At 46.5% G+C, this 19992-nt stretch overlaps 1 protein-coding gene and 1 long non-coding RNA gene across 5 annotated transcripts; one reads left to right on the forward strand and one right to left on the reverse strand.

Annotated features, from left to right (window-relative positions):
- Nucleotides 1–5778: 5778 nt before the first annotated feature.
- Nucleotides 5779–15380, reverse strand: gpr171 (G protein-coupled receptor 171). 4 transcript variants are annotated; one of them, XM_031751842.2, is made up of 6 exons: nt 15240–15368; nt 12692–12931; nt 8322–8564; nt 6988–7197; nt 6723–6851; nt 5779–6554 (listed from the first exon to the last, which is right to left on the reverse strand). In XM_031751842.2, the coding sequence occupies exons 3-6, from the start codon at nt 8484–8486 to the stop codon at nt 6027–6029; spliced, it is 1032 nt and encodes a 343-aa protein (XP_031607702.2). In that variant the 5' UTR covers nt 8487–8564; nt 12692–12931; nt 15240–15368; the 3' UTR covers nt 5779–6026. The 4 variants fall into 4 exon arrangements, with proteins under 4 accessions (XP_031607702.2, XP_031607703.2, XP_031607700.2 ...); XM_031751843.2 differs by lacking the exon at nt 12692–12931 and having other exon boundaries at nt 15240–15380; XM_031751840.2 differs by lacking the exons at nt 12692–12931; nt 15240–15368 and adding an exon at nt 11162–11756.
- LOC120432844 lies at nt 14596–15535 on the forward strand. The gene is made up of 2 exons (XR_005608130.1): nt 14596–14675; nt 15332–15535. It is a non-coding gene; the product is annotated as an uncharacterized LOC120432844 (long non-coding RNA).
- The last annotated feature ends 4457 nt before the right edge of the window (nt 15536–19992 follow it).

Below are 19992 nucleotides of genomic sequence, written 5' to 3' on the forward strand. Positions count from 1 at the left end.
CTCCTCCCTGTTGCTCAGATGATGTCAGTGATGGGGGATGACTGGTCTCTCTGTTTCAGAACAAAAACCCAGCTGACTCACTGCACAACCTTCACCGTGTGTGTGTGTTTAGCTCCATATCTGGGAAGTGAGCTAATATCGGTCTTCAGGGTCTAATTTTAGAGTAGTGTGTTTTATTGCAACACCAAGGACGCAGTGAGCCCATACAGTCTCCCTCTCACACTCAGTCCTGATGTTTCCTATTCTGTGGGTCCAGAGAGCGAAGCCGGGCCGCACTCAGCCAGCTGGAGCCAGAAAACTATGACACCAGGAATCATCCACGGCTGATGACTTCATCATGGAGAAAAACAGAGGAATTAGTTAAAGGGACAGTGTGACAACAACAGATGCCTCAAAGCACTTTCTATTGTAAGGTAAAGACCGTACACTATTACAGAGAAACCACAACAATCAGACAACCTTCATTAGTAAGGCTCAAGAGTTGGGAGTTCGCCTTGTAATCGGAAGGTTGCCGGTTTGAGTCCCCAGCTTGGACAGTCTCGGTCATTGTGTCCTTGGGCAAGACACTTCACCCGTTGCCTACTGGTGGTGGTCAGAGGGCCCGGTGGCGCCAGTGTCCGGCAGCCTCGCCTCTGTCAGTGCGCCCCAGGGTGGCTGTGGCTACAATGTAGCTGCCATCACCAGTGTGTGAATGACTGGATGTGTAAAGCGCTTTGGGGTCCTTACTAGTAAAAAGCGCTATACAAATACAGGCCATTTAGTGAATACTTGGTGACAGTGGGAAGGAAAAACTCCCTTTTAACAGGCAGAAACCTCCGGCAGAGACTGGTTGATGGTGAAGGGAGGAACACAGAACAAAGACATGCTGTGGAAGAGAGCCAGAGATAATAATAACTAATGATTAAATGCAGAGAAGTGTATAAACACATAGTGAGTGAAGAAGAAACACCCAGTGCATCATGGGAATCCCCGGCAGCCTACGTCTATTGCAGCATAACTAAGGGAGGATTCAGGATCACCTGGTCCAGCCCTAACTATATGCTTTAGCAAAAAGGAAAGTTTGAAGCCTAATCTTGAAAGTAGAGATAGTGTCTGTCTCCTGAATCCAAACTGGAAGCTGGTTCCACAGAAGAGGGGCCTGAAAACTGAAGGCTCTGCCTCCCATTCTACTTTTAAATACTCTAGGAACAACAAGTAGGCCTGCAGTGTGAGAGCGAAGTGCTCTAATAGGGTGATATGGTACTACAAGGTCATTAAGATAAGATGGGGCCTGATTATTTAAGACCTTGTATGTGAGGAGCAGGATTTTGAATTCTGGATTTAACAGGGAGACAATGAAAATGAAGACCCTGGAAAGGCTCATCCTGGACCAGCTCCGACCCATTGTCAGACCACATCTGGATCCCCTTCGGTTCGCTTACCAGCCCCGTCTCCGAACTGAGGACGTCATCATCTACCTGCTCAATCGTTTCTACACCCATCTGGACCAGCCGGCGAGCACTGTGAGGGTCATGTTTTTTGACTTTTCCAGTGCTTTCAAGACCATCAGGCCGACCCTCCTGGGAGATAAGCTAACAGCGATGCAGGTGGACGTGTCCTGGATTGTTGATTACCTGACAGGAAGACCACAGTATGTGCGTCTTCCACAGTGTATGTCTGACAAGGTAACCAGCAACACAGGGGCACCACAAGGGACCGTCCTCTCCCCCTTCCTCTTCACCCTCTACACCACAGACGTCAGCCACTGCACACAGACCTCCATCTTCAGAGGTTTTCTGATGACTCTGCGGTGGTTGGATGCATCAGCAGGGGTGATGAGTCAGAGTACCGGGCTGTGGTCGACTCCTTTGTCACGTGATGTGAGCAGAATCATCTCCAGCTCAACGTGGCAAAGACCAAGGAACTGATCGTGGACTTCAGGAAGACCAGGAAACCCTTGAGCCCTGTTTCAATCCAGGGGGTCAACGTGGACAATAAACTGAACTGGGTTAAAAACACTACTACACTTTACAGGAAGGGCCTGAGTTGTCTCTATTTTCTGAGGCGGCTGAGGTCCTTCAACATCTGTCGGACAATGCTCAGGATTTTCTGTGAGTCTGTTGTGGCCAGTCCTCTGTGCTGTTGCATGCTGGGGCAGCAGGTTGAGGGTTGCTGATGCCAACAGACTCAATAAAATGATCCATAAGGCCAGTAATGTTGTGGGAGCTGGACTCTTAAGGTGGTGTCGAGAGGCGGATGTTGTCCAAGATAAAGACAATGTTGGATAATTCCTCCCACCCACTCCATGACGTGCTGGCCAGCCACAGGAGCACGTTCAGTGAGAGACTGAGATGACCAAAAAGCACCACTGAGCGACACAGGACATCATTCCTGCCTGTGGCCATCTCCCTGTACATCTCCTCCACCTCACACACTGTATACTGCAATAGTTACGTCCTTTTTGCACACGCTCTTCTTTCTTATTCAGATATTTATCAATATGTGACTTATATGTATATAAGTCATGTATATATTGTGTCTATTTCTTACTTAGTGTATTGTCTGTCTTTGTTACTGTTTATACTGGAGCACTGTAACCAAAATAATTTCCCCTAGGGATCAATAAAGTATTCTGATTCTGATGAAGGGAAGCCAGTACAGGAGAAATCTGCTCTCTCTCTCTAGTCCCTGTCAGGACTCTTGCTGCAGCATTTTGGATTAACTGAAGGCTTTATGTCCGCTCTGATTGAGTCTGTGTATGAATGTAGACAGACTTGTAGCTGATCTCAGGTCAGCAGGTGTCTGGTTCCCCTGTTAGTAGCTGGTTATCAGTGCCATCATCACTGCTGCTGAGTCTCCACCCACTGAATGAAATATGTTTGGTGCTCCTTCCTTCACAACCAGCACAACTCTGCAGCCGTCCTTACTGTGGAGGGTTTGTCGGCCATTGTTGCCTTTAATATTTTTTATGTTGTTCTGACCTGATTAAAGCCTGATGTTTATGAGCACTGAGATGTGAAGCCTCCTTTTAACACAAACCGGTCTTTGGATGGACGGCCAAGAATAAACGATTATTATTTTATCAGATGAGAGTTTGTTTTATTTCTTTTACTGACGAGACTAAAAACAAGTCGTCCGCCCTCTGAGGCCTTAAGTTCATTTAATGACCGTCCCAACTGCAGCAGCTGCAGCTCCAAGTGCAAACAGCAGGACGCTGTCGTCAGGCAGATCCTCGGATCGTACCCTGTTACCATGCCCCACTGCAACTGTTGGCCCCGGCCTTTGCCCACTGTCTCCACAGTGCATATTTGAAATGGTGAGGCAGGGAGGAGCATGGCAGAACACATGGCTGTGCACTCTCTGTTATCAGCTCACATGTCCTCATAAATAACACTTTCAACTCAGAGCCTCCTGATTTGGGTGAACTGCCCTCAGAAAGCTTTGACTCGACTCCAGGATCAAATATTTAAGTTTGGAGGCTGAAAAACGGAGCAAAGCACCAAACCTGCAGTTCTCCTAATGTCCACTGGAGGCTCCATCAGTGTTTATGGGGCCTGCGTCCTGTCAGTTTGTTGTCAGCATCATGTGACAAGCAGCTCATATCTGCTGAGGTCTCCACAGCTGCCTGGGCATCTCCGACTTTGTCAGCGACATTTCTGCGATTCCGGAGAACGAGAGGGAATTTCAGAGGTGAAAGCAGCTCATAGTTTGTTTTACAGTGACACGGACGCTCGTGTGCTGAATGTCAAAGGCCTCCAGGGTGTGCAACAATCTGCTGACAGATCTCAGCTGTCCCTCTTTGTGTCTGTTATCACTGCTGTGGCTGTCCACATGAGCCAAACCCGGAAAACTCCAACAGCCACCAACAAGATCGCTGCCTGCGATTGGGGTTCCATGGGTGACACAGACTTTTGAATCACTTTATTCAGGAAAATCACAAGTGTGGGATAAATAAAGTCCATCCTTCATCACTGTCCTCACCTGTGTATCCATTTCATGGCACAGGGAGCTGGAGCCTATCCCAGCCTTCAGTGGGTGAGAGGTGAAGTTCACTGTGGACAAGTGTTCAGTCCGTGACAGGACGGACAGATGAAGTGTGTAGGAAAAGAACAAGAACATTTTCCAGCGTCTTAAAATAAGCATTATTGAGTTTAAAAAGCTGAAATAGTTACAAATGTATGCAAATATAAAAGCTACAAATGAGAATAAAACAGATCTGCAGTAGTGTAGAAGTGTTCTTACTGGAGGCAGATGATGTCATAACCTACAAAGAGCAGTTAGCAGCTGCTCTCAGCTATAATACATATATTACATGTTTGTTTATAATGTCAGCGTTAGCCACATATTATCAGCGAGCCGCCATCTTTAATGACGTCTCCGGTCAGCAGCTCGGTCCACGTGTCGTCACGCACGTCTCCTCAGTGTTTAAGTTTAAATGATGCGATCCGATTATGTTTCGTACGCTACGTCTCCAAACAGAAATGCAGAGAGATTTTTTAGAGACAAGCTTCTTTTCACTGTTTAATGTTCAGACTATAATTTGCATTGGCCACCGTGAGGCGTGTTTGACCATTATTATAAGATGCTGTAGATAATTTCATACGTGCAGTCAGAAGGTCAGGCCCTGGATCAGGATGCACTCCATCAGGTCAGGAATGTGAACGGCTGCAGGAGCTCCATCCTCCTGCTTACAGTATCATAGGGAGATACTTCCTCTTCTTTGATTGTTTTTAATCTTAAACTACCAAAAACCTTTTATTTGTTCACAGAAAATGATGAAAACACTCAGAACCAAATCCTGCAGTTCCTCTGATGTCCACCAGAGACTCCAAAAGAACAAACATGTTTATGATGTTTGGTCTCTATCGTTAATTTAACCTTTATAACCTTTATAACTCTCACTGAATGAACGTGAGAGAAAGACCATCTCTGAATGGAGGAGGGGCCTATGCTGTGATTGCAGCCATTCCCCAACTCTCTGTGAATGGGACGCATGGTTATTGATCAGTGGTTGTTGATCAATGACTGACCTCACAGCTTATTGTTTATTCAGTGCTGCTGGTTCCAGTCATTATGCAAATGTCCTGTTCATAAGGTTGAAACCTGCAGTCAGCTGAGACTGAAGAAGTCACCTGATGATGATGAAACGTTTCTCCCACTGAAACGTCCAGATGAACAGAATCAACCTGTTGGGATCATCGTGGTGTTAGATTTCGGAAAGGATGGTTATCTAGGATGTGCCTATTGGCAAAGGATGTGATTGATCAGGTGTCAGCCAATGAGTGTGCAGTTCCACAGTCAGATCCCGCTACACGTGAGAACAGCCACACTCATCATTTGATTGATTTATTTCCGCGCCGACGGCGTTTGGCCTGTTTGTAGGATCGTAACTGTGCATAACTGCTGATTTGGAGCTGAAGGAACATTAACGGGATCACTCGGATCAACAGCTTTTCTACTTCTTCAGTAAATGTTCCCAAGGCGCACTTTAAATACATCATCATCATCATCACAGTGTTTAGATTCTGCTTTCTGACCTGTTGACATGACATTAAAAATGTTTTTTGTTGTTGTATTTATCTTTAATAATCGTGTCCTCTGTTGAAAAAGATAAGAGGGATATATAAGGTTGTATAAGGTGTTTCAGGTGAGTAGCACTGTGGTGAATGCTGGTCACTGCTGCCCTCTGCTGGTGACAGATGCTCACAGCACTTAAAAGGACCAATCGGGTTTGTTTTCTTTGCTTCATCTGTATGAATTAATAATTACAGATATTTTGAAAGTTACAGAGTCAGCATGTAACAGCATCACAGAGTTTTAATAATTTCACCTGTTTGTCCTTATTTTATTAACATCAGTCACACTGATAAAAACTGAACAGTGAGTAATCATCTATAAGTTTAATAAGTCAAGTTGAATCCTGTTGCACATGGAGGAGCATCTGTAAGTCTTTAGTCCATGTTTGTAGTCTTTGTAGAGTGCATTTTAAGCTAACACTTTCCAGTCACTGTGCTAAGCTAACCACCATCCTGGAGGAGACAGTGCGGTTAGCATGCAGCCTCCTGCTGTGCAGAGGTCGCCGGCTGCATCATTTCCTCTGCCGCCTCTTCCTTTGCGTTGCTGATGGCGTGGTTTCCGAGGCAGGGAAACAGCTTTCTGATGGTGTGTCTGAACGGGGCGTTAAGGTAGAAGAAGATGAGTGGGTCGAAGCAGAGGTGGAGCACGCTCAGCAGCAGCGTGGACTCCTTCCCCAGAAACAGCCGCTTCTTGGTTTCACAGTCTGTGATGACTTTGGTCTGGGCCAGCGTGTACGGCGTGCGGACCACGTGGTAGGGGACGAAGCTGAAAACGTAGGCCAACGCCACGGCCGCCACGCTCGCCGCAACCTTCCTGGCACTCGCCCAGAGTTTGGGGTCGCTGCGGCTGCGCAGGAGCTTTTTCACGGCCAGGGTGCTGGAGATGAGTGTGGCGGCAGAGGCGTTGAGGAAGAGCGCCGTGCAAAGGAAGACGGTGAGGGCATGCCAGTGGAGGCTGATGTCCTTCTTCAGTGAAGAGCAGCTGAGGTAGGTCTGCTCCTGCAGGAGCAACAGAAACAAACAAGTCTGAGGCACAGCGTCACCTCCTTCTGCTCAGAGGACAAAATGTCTCCAAGAGCCGCCGCTGGCCTGCACGGTGCACTTTAGAAATGTGAATCGTGCACCTCCAACAGTCACAGAGGATTATTGTCAGGACTGTTGCCTTACCTTGACCTGTTTTATGGGCAGGGCCATGTTGGGCACCATGATGAGCAGCAGCAGCAGCCAAACGACCAGCGACAGCAGCCGGGCGAAGCCGACCTCCTGCAGCCGCAGAGAGCGCACAGTGTGGCATTCCTGCAGGAGGACACTCACATTCTTGTTTCTGACGTCTGAAAACAATTTCAATCTAAATACATAAGAAAGACCGCACGGTGCGTGGTGCCCGCTAACCCGAGCGCTGCTTTTGAACATTCAGAAGGCAGGAGAGTACCTGCAGGTAGCGGTCCGTGATGATGAAGGCGAGGAAGGCGATGGATGCGTAGAGGCTGATGTAGATGGTGACGGCGCTGGCCTGGCAGTGGAACACCATGAGGTTCCACGGCGCCACCCCGAGGTCCTTCATGATCTTAAAGGGCAGCGCGAGCAGGAGCAGCAGGTCGGCCACCAGCAGGTTAATCAGGTAGATGCTGGCGCTCTTCTGCTGAGGGACACAAAAACATCTAAACATGGACACGGACTCAAATCATCAGCTCTGCTACTACAGCCACCTGTGCTGCAGCTGCCTTAATACAATTTAACCAGTTGCACCTTTTAACATGAGGGTCTGTGGGGACTGACTCACTGTTGGCGCCTCCAGTGGACATTAGAGGAACTGCAGCTCTGGAGACAATAAATACATTCTAACAAATTAAATTCAAAGTGACCAAAAGGTCTTTGAATTTGTCCAGAACCTGGAGTTTGGGTAAGGTGGGAGTACTTACACCACACAGGCGTAAATGTGTGTTCATGGGTGTTTTTAAGTGAAGGCTGTGCTGAAGTGTCTTACAAACCTTTTCCATTAGTACCTAATCAGATCGACTTGGCAACCGTTCGCCACGGTTTCCAGGATTTTCCATTAGGTCAAAGTACCTGCTCGCCCAGGCAGGTAGTAAAATGTGACGTCATCAGACTACATGCCACCGATTGGCCGGTCAGAAGCGTCACTCGATGAGTCATGAGAGCGTCTCATTCACAAAAATTAAAACTGTTATTTTTTTAAACTCAGAAACGAGGGAAACGTCTACAAAAGAAAGGCCACAGAGCGAGCAGCAGGTTTATTCTTGCCTCGACGTCCGCCTTTGTTGTAGCGTTCGTATTGCATATTATTACGTCGCTGGACACGCAGATGCGTTGCTATGACGACAAGCACGCACACTGGGTTGTAATGGAAAACCAGTCAATCTGAGTAGGTACTGATGCAAAAGGGGTTTAACTCTGCGGTCTTTTTGTCCACATCTCCATCTGAGAGCCTTGAGCACAGAGGAGTCAGAGGCCGACGGACAATTTCATTTTAAAGCTTCATTTTTAAAACCTCGACTCTTTTCTAAATCTTCTTCTATGTCCGAGGAAAAGAGAAGCTTACTGTGAGTCACGGGGTCAGACAAATCCTCATTCCAGCTCATTTCACCACAACTGACCACAAATCCTCACATCACTTCTTCTTCTCTTATCTGATACGTGCTCTTCAAGCGCCTTTACACTGTCATGTGACACCTCGCCACGGGACATTCGCCTCACTTTTCACCTCATGTGTGACCTCGGGTTATCTCGAGTCGTCCCGCCTACCTTGGCTCTGGGGCTGTGGATGAAGGCCCACACTGACACCAGATTTCCAGGCAGACTGATGATGAAGATGAGGATGTAGAGAACTGTGAAGGGTCCCATCTGGTCGTTGACGATGCAGGACTTCTCCGGAGCGCCGCCAGTGCTGAGATTGATGGCAGGAGTCATCGTGAGGTGATGTGGCGCTCGTCGGGAGGTGAAAGCAGAGAGGCTGCTGGGCTGCTCACAGCTGCATTCACTGTCAGCCTGAAACAGGAAGAGGATCCACTCCAAAGGTTAAACCACAAAACCTCGTTTGTATTACGGCCTCTGTAGAAACGCAGAGAGATCGATCGAGCACATTTAAAAAACGTGTGATTGCATTTTTATCTGTCTGCACTGAAAGTGTTGCAGTCAGTTTAAACACACTGGTTTCATTTATTTCCCAGTACCTGCAAAAAATGTTTGTATTTCATAAATTATTTCACATTTTTGGCAGTGGATTCATGAGAAGCATGAAAAAGTGGCCAGTTTAGGTACAGGTGCATAGATTTGTAGGCGGGCATGAATGTGTTAAAGGGTCGGTGAGAGGAAAGTTGTGTCGGTCGACAGGGAAAAGTGGAAAGCTCTGCAGCAGGAGGGAAGCAAAGAAGAAGCAGGAAGGTTTGAGGTGGGGGGGAGGTGCTACAGCTGCTGGCACCAGCCAATGAGAGTCCTTTTAAACTGTGAGAGGTCATCGGCCAAGCAGGGGGCGGGGCTCTGAGAGACCCCGCCGTATGCAGTGTTTCACTCAAACTGTTATATGCAAGTTTGCACATCTGCAGCAGCTGTGACACACACACACACACACACACACACACTCTTGTTTTCATATCTTAGTGAGGACATCTAACTGACATAATGTTTTCCCTAGCTGCTTACCCTAACCATCAAAAATGAATGCTAACCATAACCATAACCTAACTGTAACCCTGACTCTAAAACCACATTTTGAGTCTCAAACATGTCTTCAAACTCGTGGGGATGGGGATTTGTCCCCGTAAGGCTGTTGGTCCTCACAAACATGGTACACACACACACACACACACACACACACAAAGAAACAGAGACAAACGCATTAAACTCAGATTCGGGGAGCTGATGTTCAGGTTGTGAGTGTGCACAGAGCAGCAGCACAGACACGTTTCTCTCGTCTTTATAAGAATTCATACAGCTGCTGCTGCAAACAGGACGTGCTGATCAGCCGCGCACAGTCTCATCTGATCTTAACTGACACGTGTCTGCGATGTGTCCGTGTCATGTGTCATGTGTCATGTCTGTAATGTGTCCGTGATGTGACTCTGTGTTCAGGGAACTTTCTCCCTTCAGTGTAAACAGACCTGAATCAGGCCCTGACACAGAAACAGGTTTACAGCCGACGGCTTCAAACACTCAGCTGCACTAATTTTCCTCTCACGCTCACAGTGGAAATCAAGCACGTCTACAATTTCAAACTCACAGGTTTTTGTCAATAAGTTTTGAAATCAGAGGAATCATCATGAAGCGCCCTGTTTGAAGCTTGTTAAAGCGTCTGGTTTACCTCAGATCTCTCACCATCTAAACCCTGAAAACAAGCAGCAGCTACTGAATCCTCCCGATGTGCCCACAGAGCTGCTCACAGCTGGTTTCAGGTCTTCTTCATCTTCTAACAAGCTCCCCTCAAACTTGTTATTTCTGATGTTTTTAGATGTTTTCTTATCGTGAATCATTTCCTGTTATCTGCATTATTATAAGCAGCCACAAACCAGATGAACTGCACATCTTATAAAACATTAAACCAAAAGTGTTGGTTTTGAGGCTCAGTACAGACAGCGGGAGCATTTATAAATGTAACTGTCACGTAAACATAAAAAGGCTGAGAAGCTGCTTTCTATGTTTACACACGAGCCTCTGACCTCTGAGCATTTCTGCTTTTTTAGAAACAGCAGCGAGCTGTGGCAGAGCCGAGGTGTGAGACGGGCACATGCTGAGGTGCAGGATGTAAAATAAGCTCTGTGGTCGCAGCAAACCTGTGTGAAGCAGGAAGTCAGAGAAAAGAAAGCTCGCCATCACGGGAGCTCATTTTCATGTCGAAGAAAAACAAACTGATACAGATCCTCTGATTACAGCTGCAGACCATCAGCACTCATCCTCTCCTGGTAATAATCCTCTCAGAGAGGATCAGCAGGTAAGAAACATCCTGTAACGTCGAGTCAGGATCACAGATCTGCTGCATTTAACTGGGAAAACATTTCTTTTTAATCCCATCAAAACCACAAAAACTAAAATAATTAAAACACCCAAAGCTGAACTGAGCCAGCCGCTGGGAGCTGCACACATTAAACAAGTTATTTCCACCTGCTTCTGCACAAAAAGTCACATTTTAATTTGCACAAATCCACCCTCCGTAATAAAACATTCGCTTTCTTAGAGCGGGGCGTCCTCCCTCCACGGCGCTCGTTTCCAAACGGTAACCAGACGTCAGAAGTTAAAGTAGGGTGACCAACCGTCCGCTTTTTTTGCACTCGTTGACTTGTAAAAGCCTTTATGACATATTTTATTTCACCATTCATTAACGGCACAGAAAGGGTATCATTTAAATATGTTAAAATCTTCTCTGAACAAACAGTATAAGTTCTTCATGACGGGGCCAAGTGTCTTTTTTTTTGGAAGTCAAAATATGTTCACCCTAAGTTAAAGCCCGGCTGAGGCGGCTGAGCGTGGTGGTCGATAGTGATGCTATCAGGAGGCCGCTGCTCGCTTCACGCCCCAAATCAAAATGGAGGATGCCAAAAAGCACCCTGGGGGGCCATGATGTCCCCAACACTCACACAAAGGTGTTTTACCTTAACAGTTTTTCCCATGAGGGCCTCATTCGTTCTGAAAGAGCGCCCCATCGATGGAACAGGAAGTCCTCAAAGTTCTCAGCCCAAACCAGGAGAACGTGGCCTCGAACACGATCTGACTTCCTCTCCGTCTGTGGCTTCACCTGAACACTGGCTTTTTTTCAAGCCTCACAAACGCTGGTATTTTTAACGAAACAGGAGAAGAGAGCGCTCGTCTTCAGGACTATTTTCAGCAGCGGATGAATCCACATTCTGTGAATATTTGTGGCAGGAGGACGACGCATGTGCACCCAAGTAAAAATAAACTGTGTCGCCAACAGTGGGTCATTTTTCATCCAAATAAGGAGAATAAAGCAGGAAAATTTAGACGAAGGAAATCGTCTGTACTGAGTCACACAAACTGGGGGAAAATCAGCTTTACAGAAAGTGACACCGGGGGTTTAGCTTTCTCTGAAAATGAAGAGTCATCTAAAGGTCATGGCACTCAGACACCAGGGTTTGGGACTAGAATTTCCACCTGCAGCTGCAGTCTTATGATAAACAAGCAGAGGAGGCAGAAATGTCCAAACCCGAGACCACAGAGACACGAAGAGGTGAAAGCTGAAGGGGAGAACCACGAGTCCCAAGATGCATTTCTGCATGCGCCGAGGAACCTGCCACTTTAGGATAAATTCAGTGTTTTTATCCCCTGAACCTTAAAAAGGAACAGCCTGTATATAAAAGATGGACAGCATAGTGTTTACACACTGGTTTGTAGACTTTGGATTTTGACGCACAAACGGGGTCCAGAGGTCCAGTTCGGGGACTCCAACGAGCCGAGGCGAAGCCTAGCAGACAGCTACAGCTACCTGCCAGTCAAAGAGGCCACGCCCCTAATAATGCAAACTTTACGCCTTGATACAATTAAACAGGTGAGTTACGTACAGTTGTTGTGAGGAAATTAGCTAAACCGTTTCTGTATCAGGCTGTAAACATGTTTCGCCTCACTGCTCGAGCCCCTGCTGGATGTTAGAGGAACTGCAGCTTTCGGTTCTTCATTTGTAATCCTTTAACACAGCAGTATGAAATATTGAGGAGAGGTCAGAAAATAAACCTACTCGCTGTAAAAGTTGTGAAAAGATTACCAAACTGTCACAGAGGTGACATTTCCTGTTCTAAATCAATCAAAAAACCCCAAAGACACACAAGCTCAGCACGAAAGGATGTAAAACCACCAGAGTGACACGAAAGCGACCACAGAGACGTGAAATAATCAGACAGAAAACTACTGAAAGGAGACGACGAGATCCGAGAACGGGAGCAGGAAGAGAAAAGAAAATGACTGTCTCAGATCACAAATCTCAACTCTGTTGGTTCATTATTTCACAGTGTGTGTCTGTGTGTGTCTGTGTGTCTGTGTGTGTCTGTGTGTGTGTGTGTGTGTGTCTGTGTGTGTCTGTGTGTGTCATCCATTTCACATGGTTCCCCTGAAACAGACAGAACATTCCCACAGAGTCATGATCGCTGCTTTGTTTCCTCTTAAAAACAAACCTGAGTGAATCGTCCCCTCCCGCCTCGTCCCCTCCCGGGCTGTCAGACCGCGTGTTGGATCCCTAAGGGACTGAGCGGGGCCTCCAGCTTCTCTTCGGGTCCTCTGGGTGTGTTTGATTCGGTGTGTCAGTGCAGATCATGTGCTCGGAGCTGCGGAAGCTGCAGACAGATGGAAGGTGTTTTCCTGCCTGTTAGCAGCACGCTGCTGCTGTCGTCAGTGTGACCACAAGCCCCGCCTCCCTGACACACACACACACACACACACACAAACACATATATGCATATTGAAGGCGTTTCCAGCAACTGAGTTGTGAGTAATGATTCTTTACAGATAAATTTAGCGACTTCTGGTTTATCTGGCGAGGCTGATCGCACTTATCAGCTTTTAGCAGAAGTGGAGAAAAAGCAAAAGTCCACAGAAGAGAGGAAGGGGAAGATGACGTCACTTTAACAGTGAAAATTTCAGCTTTAGTGAAAGAAAAGAATAATTAAATGTAATCTAAATAAATGGTTAGACATCATCTGACGTGTTTGTGTGACAGAAATCCCTCAGCAGGTCCCGGCACAGAGCGAGCGACGTCCACAGGTGAGTTCACACCTGCGGTTCTTCTGACCCGCTGCAGCTCATCAAGCTCTCTGTGTTTTCTTTAACACGAGCCCACACTTGGAGCTCAGCCCAGCACAGCCGCCGTGTGATGATGTCATGTCAACACGGAGCAACATCTCTGAGGAGCGTTTCAGCTCCTCGTTGGAACTGAGCCCCGATGAACGAAGCTCTGAGAGAAAAACAGGCGCCCGGCACCAGCACGTCAGTTAGAAACACACCGGGTCCTGTGGACAGGCGGGCAGCTCATACGACTTTGTGAATGTGATAACTCGAGAACACAACTGAATCTCAGTGACCTCGACTTAAAGGTCAGAGGTCGAGTTTCCTGAAAACTGAGGTGAAGGAAACGTAGGATTTTCATACCGTACCTGCTGGGAGGCCGAGGGCGAAGCATGAACTCCCCTCTGAGCCTGGTTTACACATGACTGTGATGATTAATGCTTAACCTCAGAAACATACGCACAACTACAGCAGGTGTCGTAAACACAACAGCTCAAAGCTGCACTGCTTGTGTTTGTTCTGGGAAAAAGCACATAAACAAATTCATCTCAGGAGCGTGTGGATGATGTGATGCGTGATTTAGCCCCGCAGGCTCGTTTTCATGTGCAGAGCCTGCATGCAGATGACACTTAAAGGCAGTGAAAACATGTAAGCACAGCCAAGAACAGGAAGCATGATGAATGATAAGGTGAAGATAGAGTGATAAACCAGTGTGAGATCTCTGATGAGGAGAAAACCATAGAAATAGTAGAAACAGTAAAGCCTGCACTTCTTACGCTGCAGGTTTGTGCTGCATCCCTGCAGGAAGTGTCTGCTGGATGCGGATGTGTAGGAGGGCGGGACGCGCTGTGATAAGTATCTGCAAATTGAATCACGGTTTCCCACGCTGTAAAAATCTCTGCAAAAACACGCGACAGTGCGCTGTGTGGATGAACGCGAAGGAACCGAGAAACTCTTTGCAGGGAAAAAACTTTCAGCTGCTTCACGCACAGAGATGAGAAAGCGCAGTTACACAAATGTAACACACTCGCTGCTCCATCATTTCAGATGATTTTCAAATTAAATTCATGTCCAGAGAAAAGACGCAGGCAGACTACTAACAGGATGTGACGTCACAACATGTGCAAGACGTCTTTCTTTGTTATGGAAAACAAATTAAAATCACCATTTAGTTTAAACGTTTCTGTGCAAGAAAAACAGTGAAAGTTATAAATGTGCGTGAAACACAGACAGCTCGCTTCAGCTGTGAGGCGAAAGCGCTGAAAGCAGAGTAATAAAACGGACAAAGGGAAAGATGACCAAGACATTCTCCTGACCTGTGAACATCGGCGTCGTGACGTTTGTTTGCGGTCGCTTCGTGCAGGAGAACATCAGCAGGTAATATTTTATTGGTCAGGAGCAAAAAGACTGACGGTGTGTTTGAATTAACCTCACAGATGCCACAGATCAGACATTCAGTGTTTATTTGGCTCAGGTTGAAGTTTCGTGACTTTAGTTTAATGTCTCACTGGAGCACACGTTAGACTGAATCATTCACTGTTCTTTATTATCTGGTGTTAAATTAAAACTAGCATTAAAAATCATTTTACACAAGGAGGAAAGAGAAGGCGCGTTTCCACGTCTGAACCAGCTGACCCCGTCCAGAAATGATGACATCATCTGTTTTTAATATTTATTCAACTGTTTTCTAAGCACCAGCTGTCTGTTAGAATTACTAACATAAAGTAAAAATAAGTAACGTCTGATTTGTGTGTTTTTCGGTCATGTTGCGTTTAACTGTTAGTGAAACACGTCGCAGACAGAAAACTAACCCCGCTCATCAACGCGACTAAAGGCAGGAAAGTGTCCGTTATAACTAAACATGTTAACAGCACCGCCACACTTATATCATAGTTTATGATACAGCCTGTTTATTTCAGTGCGGTGGGGAACAGTTCTTACCAGTTTGTCCTTGGAGAGTCCACACCAGCCCAGATTTCCGAGGACACAGCTCACGTGGGTGTTTCTATGATACTATCATTTATCCACTTCAGGTAACAAAGTCAGACGGAGTTACCGCAGTGCCGCTGTTTGATTCACGGACACCGAGAGGCTGGAAGGACGCAGGGCTGTACCGCTCATGTCCCTTTGAAACTGAAAAACTGCGACACACATGGAAACGTGTGGATGATGAAAACAGCGGCTCTACAGTCTTTGTGTTTCCCTGACGGGCATCAATAATAAAGTCATAGATGCAACTTCATTCACCTTCATCACGTTGGCTAAAAACTATTTTCCATTGTTTGTCCAACCATTGAAAATCAAGCCGCTGCTGCTCTCTGCTGAGAAACAAGTCCAATGTCCAAAACTTCTTTACGTTTTATTTATCCAACAAACAAAAGATCAGTCTTTGTTGTTTCTTGCTTCTCCTGCTCTGGTGCAAATCCACGGGCGCACCCCGGTGCATGCTGGTCCTATACTCTTCCTGTCTGACTTTCAAAGATAAACAACAAAACAAAAATTAAGCAATTATTAACCTACAAATCAAACTTGTAAATAACCCAAAAATAAAGTCATCACAAAGTAAACTGAGAACAAATTTTAACATATTTCAAAGTAATAAATCCAGCATTATTTTTGTCTTTAGCTGAATTAAATAATTAATGAAACATTAATTTAATGATTGTTTTGCTTTGCCAGCGCACCTCTCAAAGAAGTCGCTAGATGGCGCCGTGTGCTCGGGATAACCGAGCAGGGCTGCTGTGCAGGGGTTTGGCATGCAGGTGAGTCTCAAAGCAGCATGTAGCTCTGATGAGAGTGTGGTGACTCAGTGGGGAAGGTTTAATGCGCCGGACTGCGTGAAAGTGGATCACATGACTCGCTGTGACACAACGAGCCAACGCTGCAGGAAGGTTAAATGGGAAGTGTAGAGATGCTGATTAGAGACAGCAGGTCTGCTTTGTGCGCCGTCTGCAGTGCTGATACTGATCATCAGTGAACTCTCAATACCTGAACCTGAGGTTTGACTGAGAACCACACGAGAACCAGAACGTGTGATTTACTCACACATGACCCGGAGTCTGTTCAGCAACAACAAGGTGACCAAACCTGACTGACCAGCAGAACACAGCAGCTGAGCAAAGTCTTCAGCACGTTAGAAAAACCAGAAACATCCTGGTTTTAAAGCTAAATTACAAATCTTACAGACTCTGTTTCACCAGCATGAACATCACAACCCAAAGCAGAGGATGAGGCTGGCTGCACATGCAGACAGGGAGCTGTAGTTTCCAGCAGAATCATTAAAGTCTCCGACTCTGCTCCTGAGTGGACTCGGCCCCCGCCTTTGTGAAATCAGGTCTGCGTCAGGATCGGAGCGTTTGTGCCTGCAGTCTGTTCTGAGTCGCTGTGAGGGCCACAGATATGTGGACCACGAGTTGGTGCGAGATGGAGAGAAGTTATTTTTTGGAGTTCAGAAATAAAACAGCTGCATACCTGCGCCTGAGCATGGAAGGTTTTCTGGCACTTGAAAAAGTTTATCAGCAGACTTTTGAGTGTGTAAACACAATGTGTGTTTACCCTGAATTAACTCCCCATGTGATGACTCCAGCATCACTGATATTATCATTCACCATGGCAACCAGCCAGAAAAATCCCCAGCTCACCTCACCCTGCATGAGCTGGGTGTTCTGCTGCATGCCTGAGGCGTGTACCAACAGACTCTCCAAAAACAAAAGTGACAAAGGAGGAAGAGTCTGCCTGCGCAAATGTGAGCCACGAATCTCACTCCGGGATCAATTCATTAACCAAAGTCAGAAGTGGCTGCAGGCCGGTGTGCCCGTGCTGCACATTAAGACTTCCTGTTTGTTACTGATGCCAGGCGGCGAGCGCAGCTCAGGGAACCTGACACAGTTTTAACAGAATGATGACGCTCAGCTCAATCGTTTCACATCAGTCCTTATTTAGTCCTCATCGGTCAGAGCGTACTGCTGGCTGTACAACAGCAGGAAACCCACTGTGTGACTTTAATACTCAGATACATGCTGTTTGCTGACTTCCTGTTTGCACCTGCTTCAGCGTGCTTGACCCAGAGACAGACCAGGTCAAAAACCAGCAGCGTCCTAAATCCCCGCGATGATGTCACATCAGTGAGGCGTCTGTCAGACTCAGACTTTAGATCTAAAAAAGGCTCCTGGAATCGAACCCATGTGTGTCCTCCCAGCTGGTCTGAGTGAATCCTGGAAAACTGGTGCTGACGACCACGAGCCAGTAAAGGTCGCGACTACATCGTCTACTGCGGTGACACTGAGTTTGTTCTACAGGAGCTAAACTTAATGCTGCGTGTCTCCACGTCACGCAAACAAAAGAAGACGACATGAGCAAAAAGCAAAAACACACCAAGGAGTCTGCAGTGAGGTTAAAAACTGAATTCTAGGGAAACAAAAATCATCAGGCAGCTGTTTTCCTGCATGTCTCCTAAATGTCACCAAAACTATTTGTTGAGCTCCAGATGATTGGTCAGCAGCAGGAAACTTCAGGGCAGCAAGTTTTCTGCACTGAGTTGAAGTGAAGCGTGATTATGACCTCTGAGCCTGAGAGGAGGCCAAAATAAAAAAGTAGAGCCTCTGTCCCTGGCTGGGTTAAACATGACATGCTGCGATTTTACACCCGCATCACTGACACGCTGACAGAGAAGCTTCGTTTCCTTTGCTGGGCACTGCTGTCGTACATGTTAGCTGCAATATTCTGCCTGTTGTGTGGCCGTTAGCTCGTAGTTGGTAAGGTTGTTGGTGTTCACCTCCATGCACGAGGAGGTGAGCAGAGACAGAAGGTGGAGTGATGCTCTGCTCACTGTGAAAGGTCTGAATGGTGACTCATTCCCTGCACAACCAAAGTGATGATGATCCTGAATGTGTCCGAAAAGCAGAGAGAGATTTCTGAGATAAAGCAGAGTAAAACCTGCAAGCTCATTATTTTAAAGTTCTTTTTTCATCACTACTATGAAAAAAGAACTATCAGGTATGATAAAAATATCATAGCAAGCGTCTGAGATGCCTTTGAAAGCTGTTTGATGTAACTGTAATCCAAACATCGATGTCGAGGTCGGACAAACTGGACAAAGTTTGAAGATCTTCACTGTTAAGTTCCTGAACTCTCAGAAGTTATGATGCATCTCTGCTTCCAGCGCGGTGTCTTTGTCCTTTTGAGCTCTGTTAATTTGGGGATTTACAATATAGAAAGAGCCAAACTTCCCCGTTATGCTGTCTATTGCTGCAGCTTTCAGCCTCTGTCAGTCGTGTGGTGGAGGTTACCAGAAGAGGAAATGAAACACTGTCACTTCCCTTTAGTGAGAAAAGTCCCACCAAACTCCCCTCACATCATTTCACCTATAAATCCACTTCTTTAACACCTCTGAGACGACAACAACAACAACCAGTCGCTTTCATACTCTCACAGAGGTTTCACTATGAAAGTGCTGCAAGGTGAGTTCAGGTGTTCCGGTCACTTCCATGTCCAGGTGTATAAAACCAGCACCTGCAGACTGCTCTACAAACATCTGTGAAAGGCTCTCAGGAGCTCAGTGAACCCCAGCGTGTCACAGCAGAAATCTCCTCACTACTAAATATTCCACAGTCAGCTGTTAGTGGGATTACAGCAAAGTGGAAGCGACGGTGAAGAGACAGCAGCTCAGCCATGAAGCGGCAGGTCACGTAAAATCTGAGAGTGACCAATCACGCTTCTCCGTCTGGCTATCCAATGGATGAGTCTGGTTTGGCGGTTCCTCATCCTGACACAACAGCTTTGGGATGAATTCGAGCGGAGACTGCGAGCCAGGCCTTCTCCTCCAACTTCAGTGTCTGCTCTGGAAGGATGATCAAAAAGTCCCAGAAACAGCCCGAAACTTTGTGGCAAAAGGCCGACGTCACGTTAAACCCTGTGGATGAAGAGTGGGATGAGGGCCGTGTGTGTGAAGGCAGACGAGTGAATACTTTTGGTAACATCCTGCAGTGCTTCATATCAGTGCTGGAATGACTGCAAATACACAACAATTTTAGGTCAAAGATGTTATTGTACTTTAAGAAAACTGCAGTTTGCTGAATCGGTTATTTTAACCAACAGGTCAGTTGAATCTCCTCTCTGCTGTTCTTGTGTCCTCAGACTAGTCTGGCTTTAGTCTGGATTTCTAACCTTGTGAAGCACCACAGCTTGGCCCTGTCAGGTATTTCATTTCAACAGACAGGTTCAGTGTGTGTTATTTCCTGCATTCGTCTTCTGTTAATCATAATGAGATATAAGTAAGAGCTTCCATCCATCCTCTTCTACTTATCCTTATCAGGGTCACGGGGGGCTGGAGCCTATCTCAGCTACCACAGGTCACCACAGACAGACGGACGACCGTTCACACTCACATTCATACCCATGAGCAATCGGTTTTATAAACAAGCCCGACTTCAAACTGAAACACAAAGCATAAGAAACATGAACGCACAGTTAGGGTCGGCTGGGCTCCTCCTGAGAGCATCTGTGTGGGATCGCTCTGTGCTCATGGAGTTGGTGGATTTTGGTTCCTCCCAGTGTTTAAACTGGGACTGTTTGTGCAGTGTAACATGCTCTGTGCTGTGTGACGAGGAGACAGATGATAGATGAAAACCAGAACAGAAGCATGGTGCTGGGATATTTTCATAAAGCTGCAGAGCTCGCTGATCTTATCATGCAG

This window comes from Oreochromis aureus, linkage group 14 (assembly GCF_013358895.1).
Source record: "Oreochromis aureus strain Israel breed Guangdong linkage group 14, ZZ_aureus, whole genome shotgun sequence".
In the NCBI taxonomy this organism is placed as follows: domain Eukaryota; kingdom Metazoa; phylum Chordata; class Actinopteri; order Cichliformes; family Cichlidae; genus Oreochromis; species Oreochromis aureus.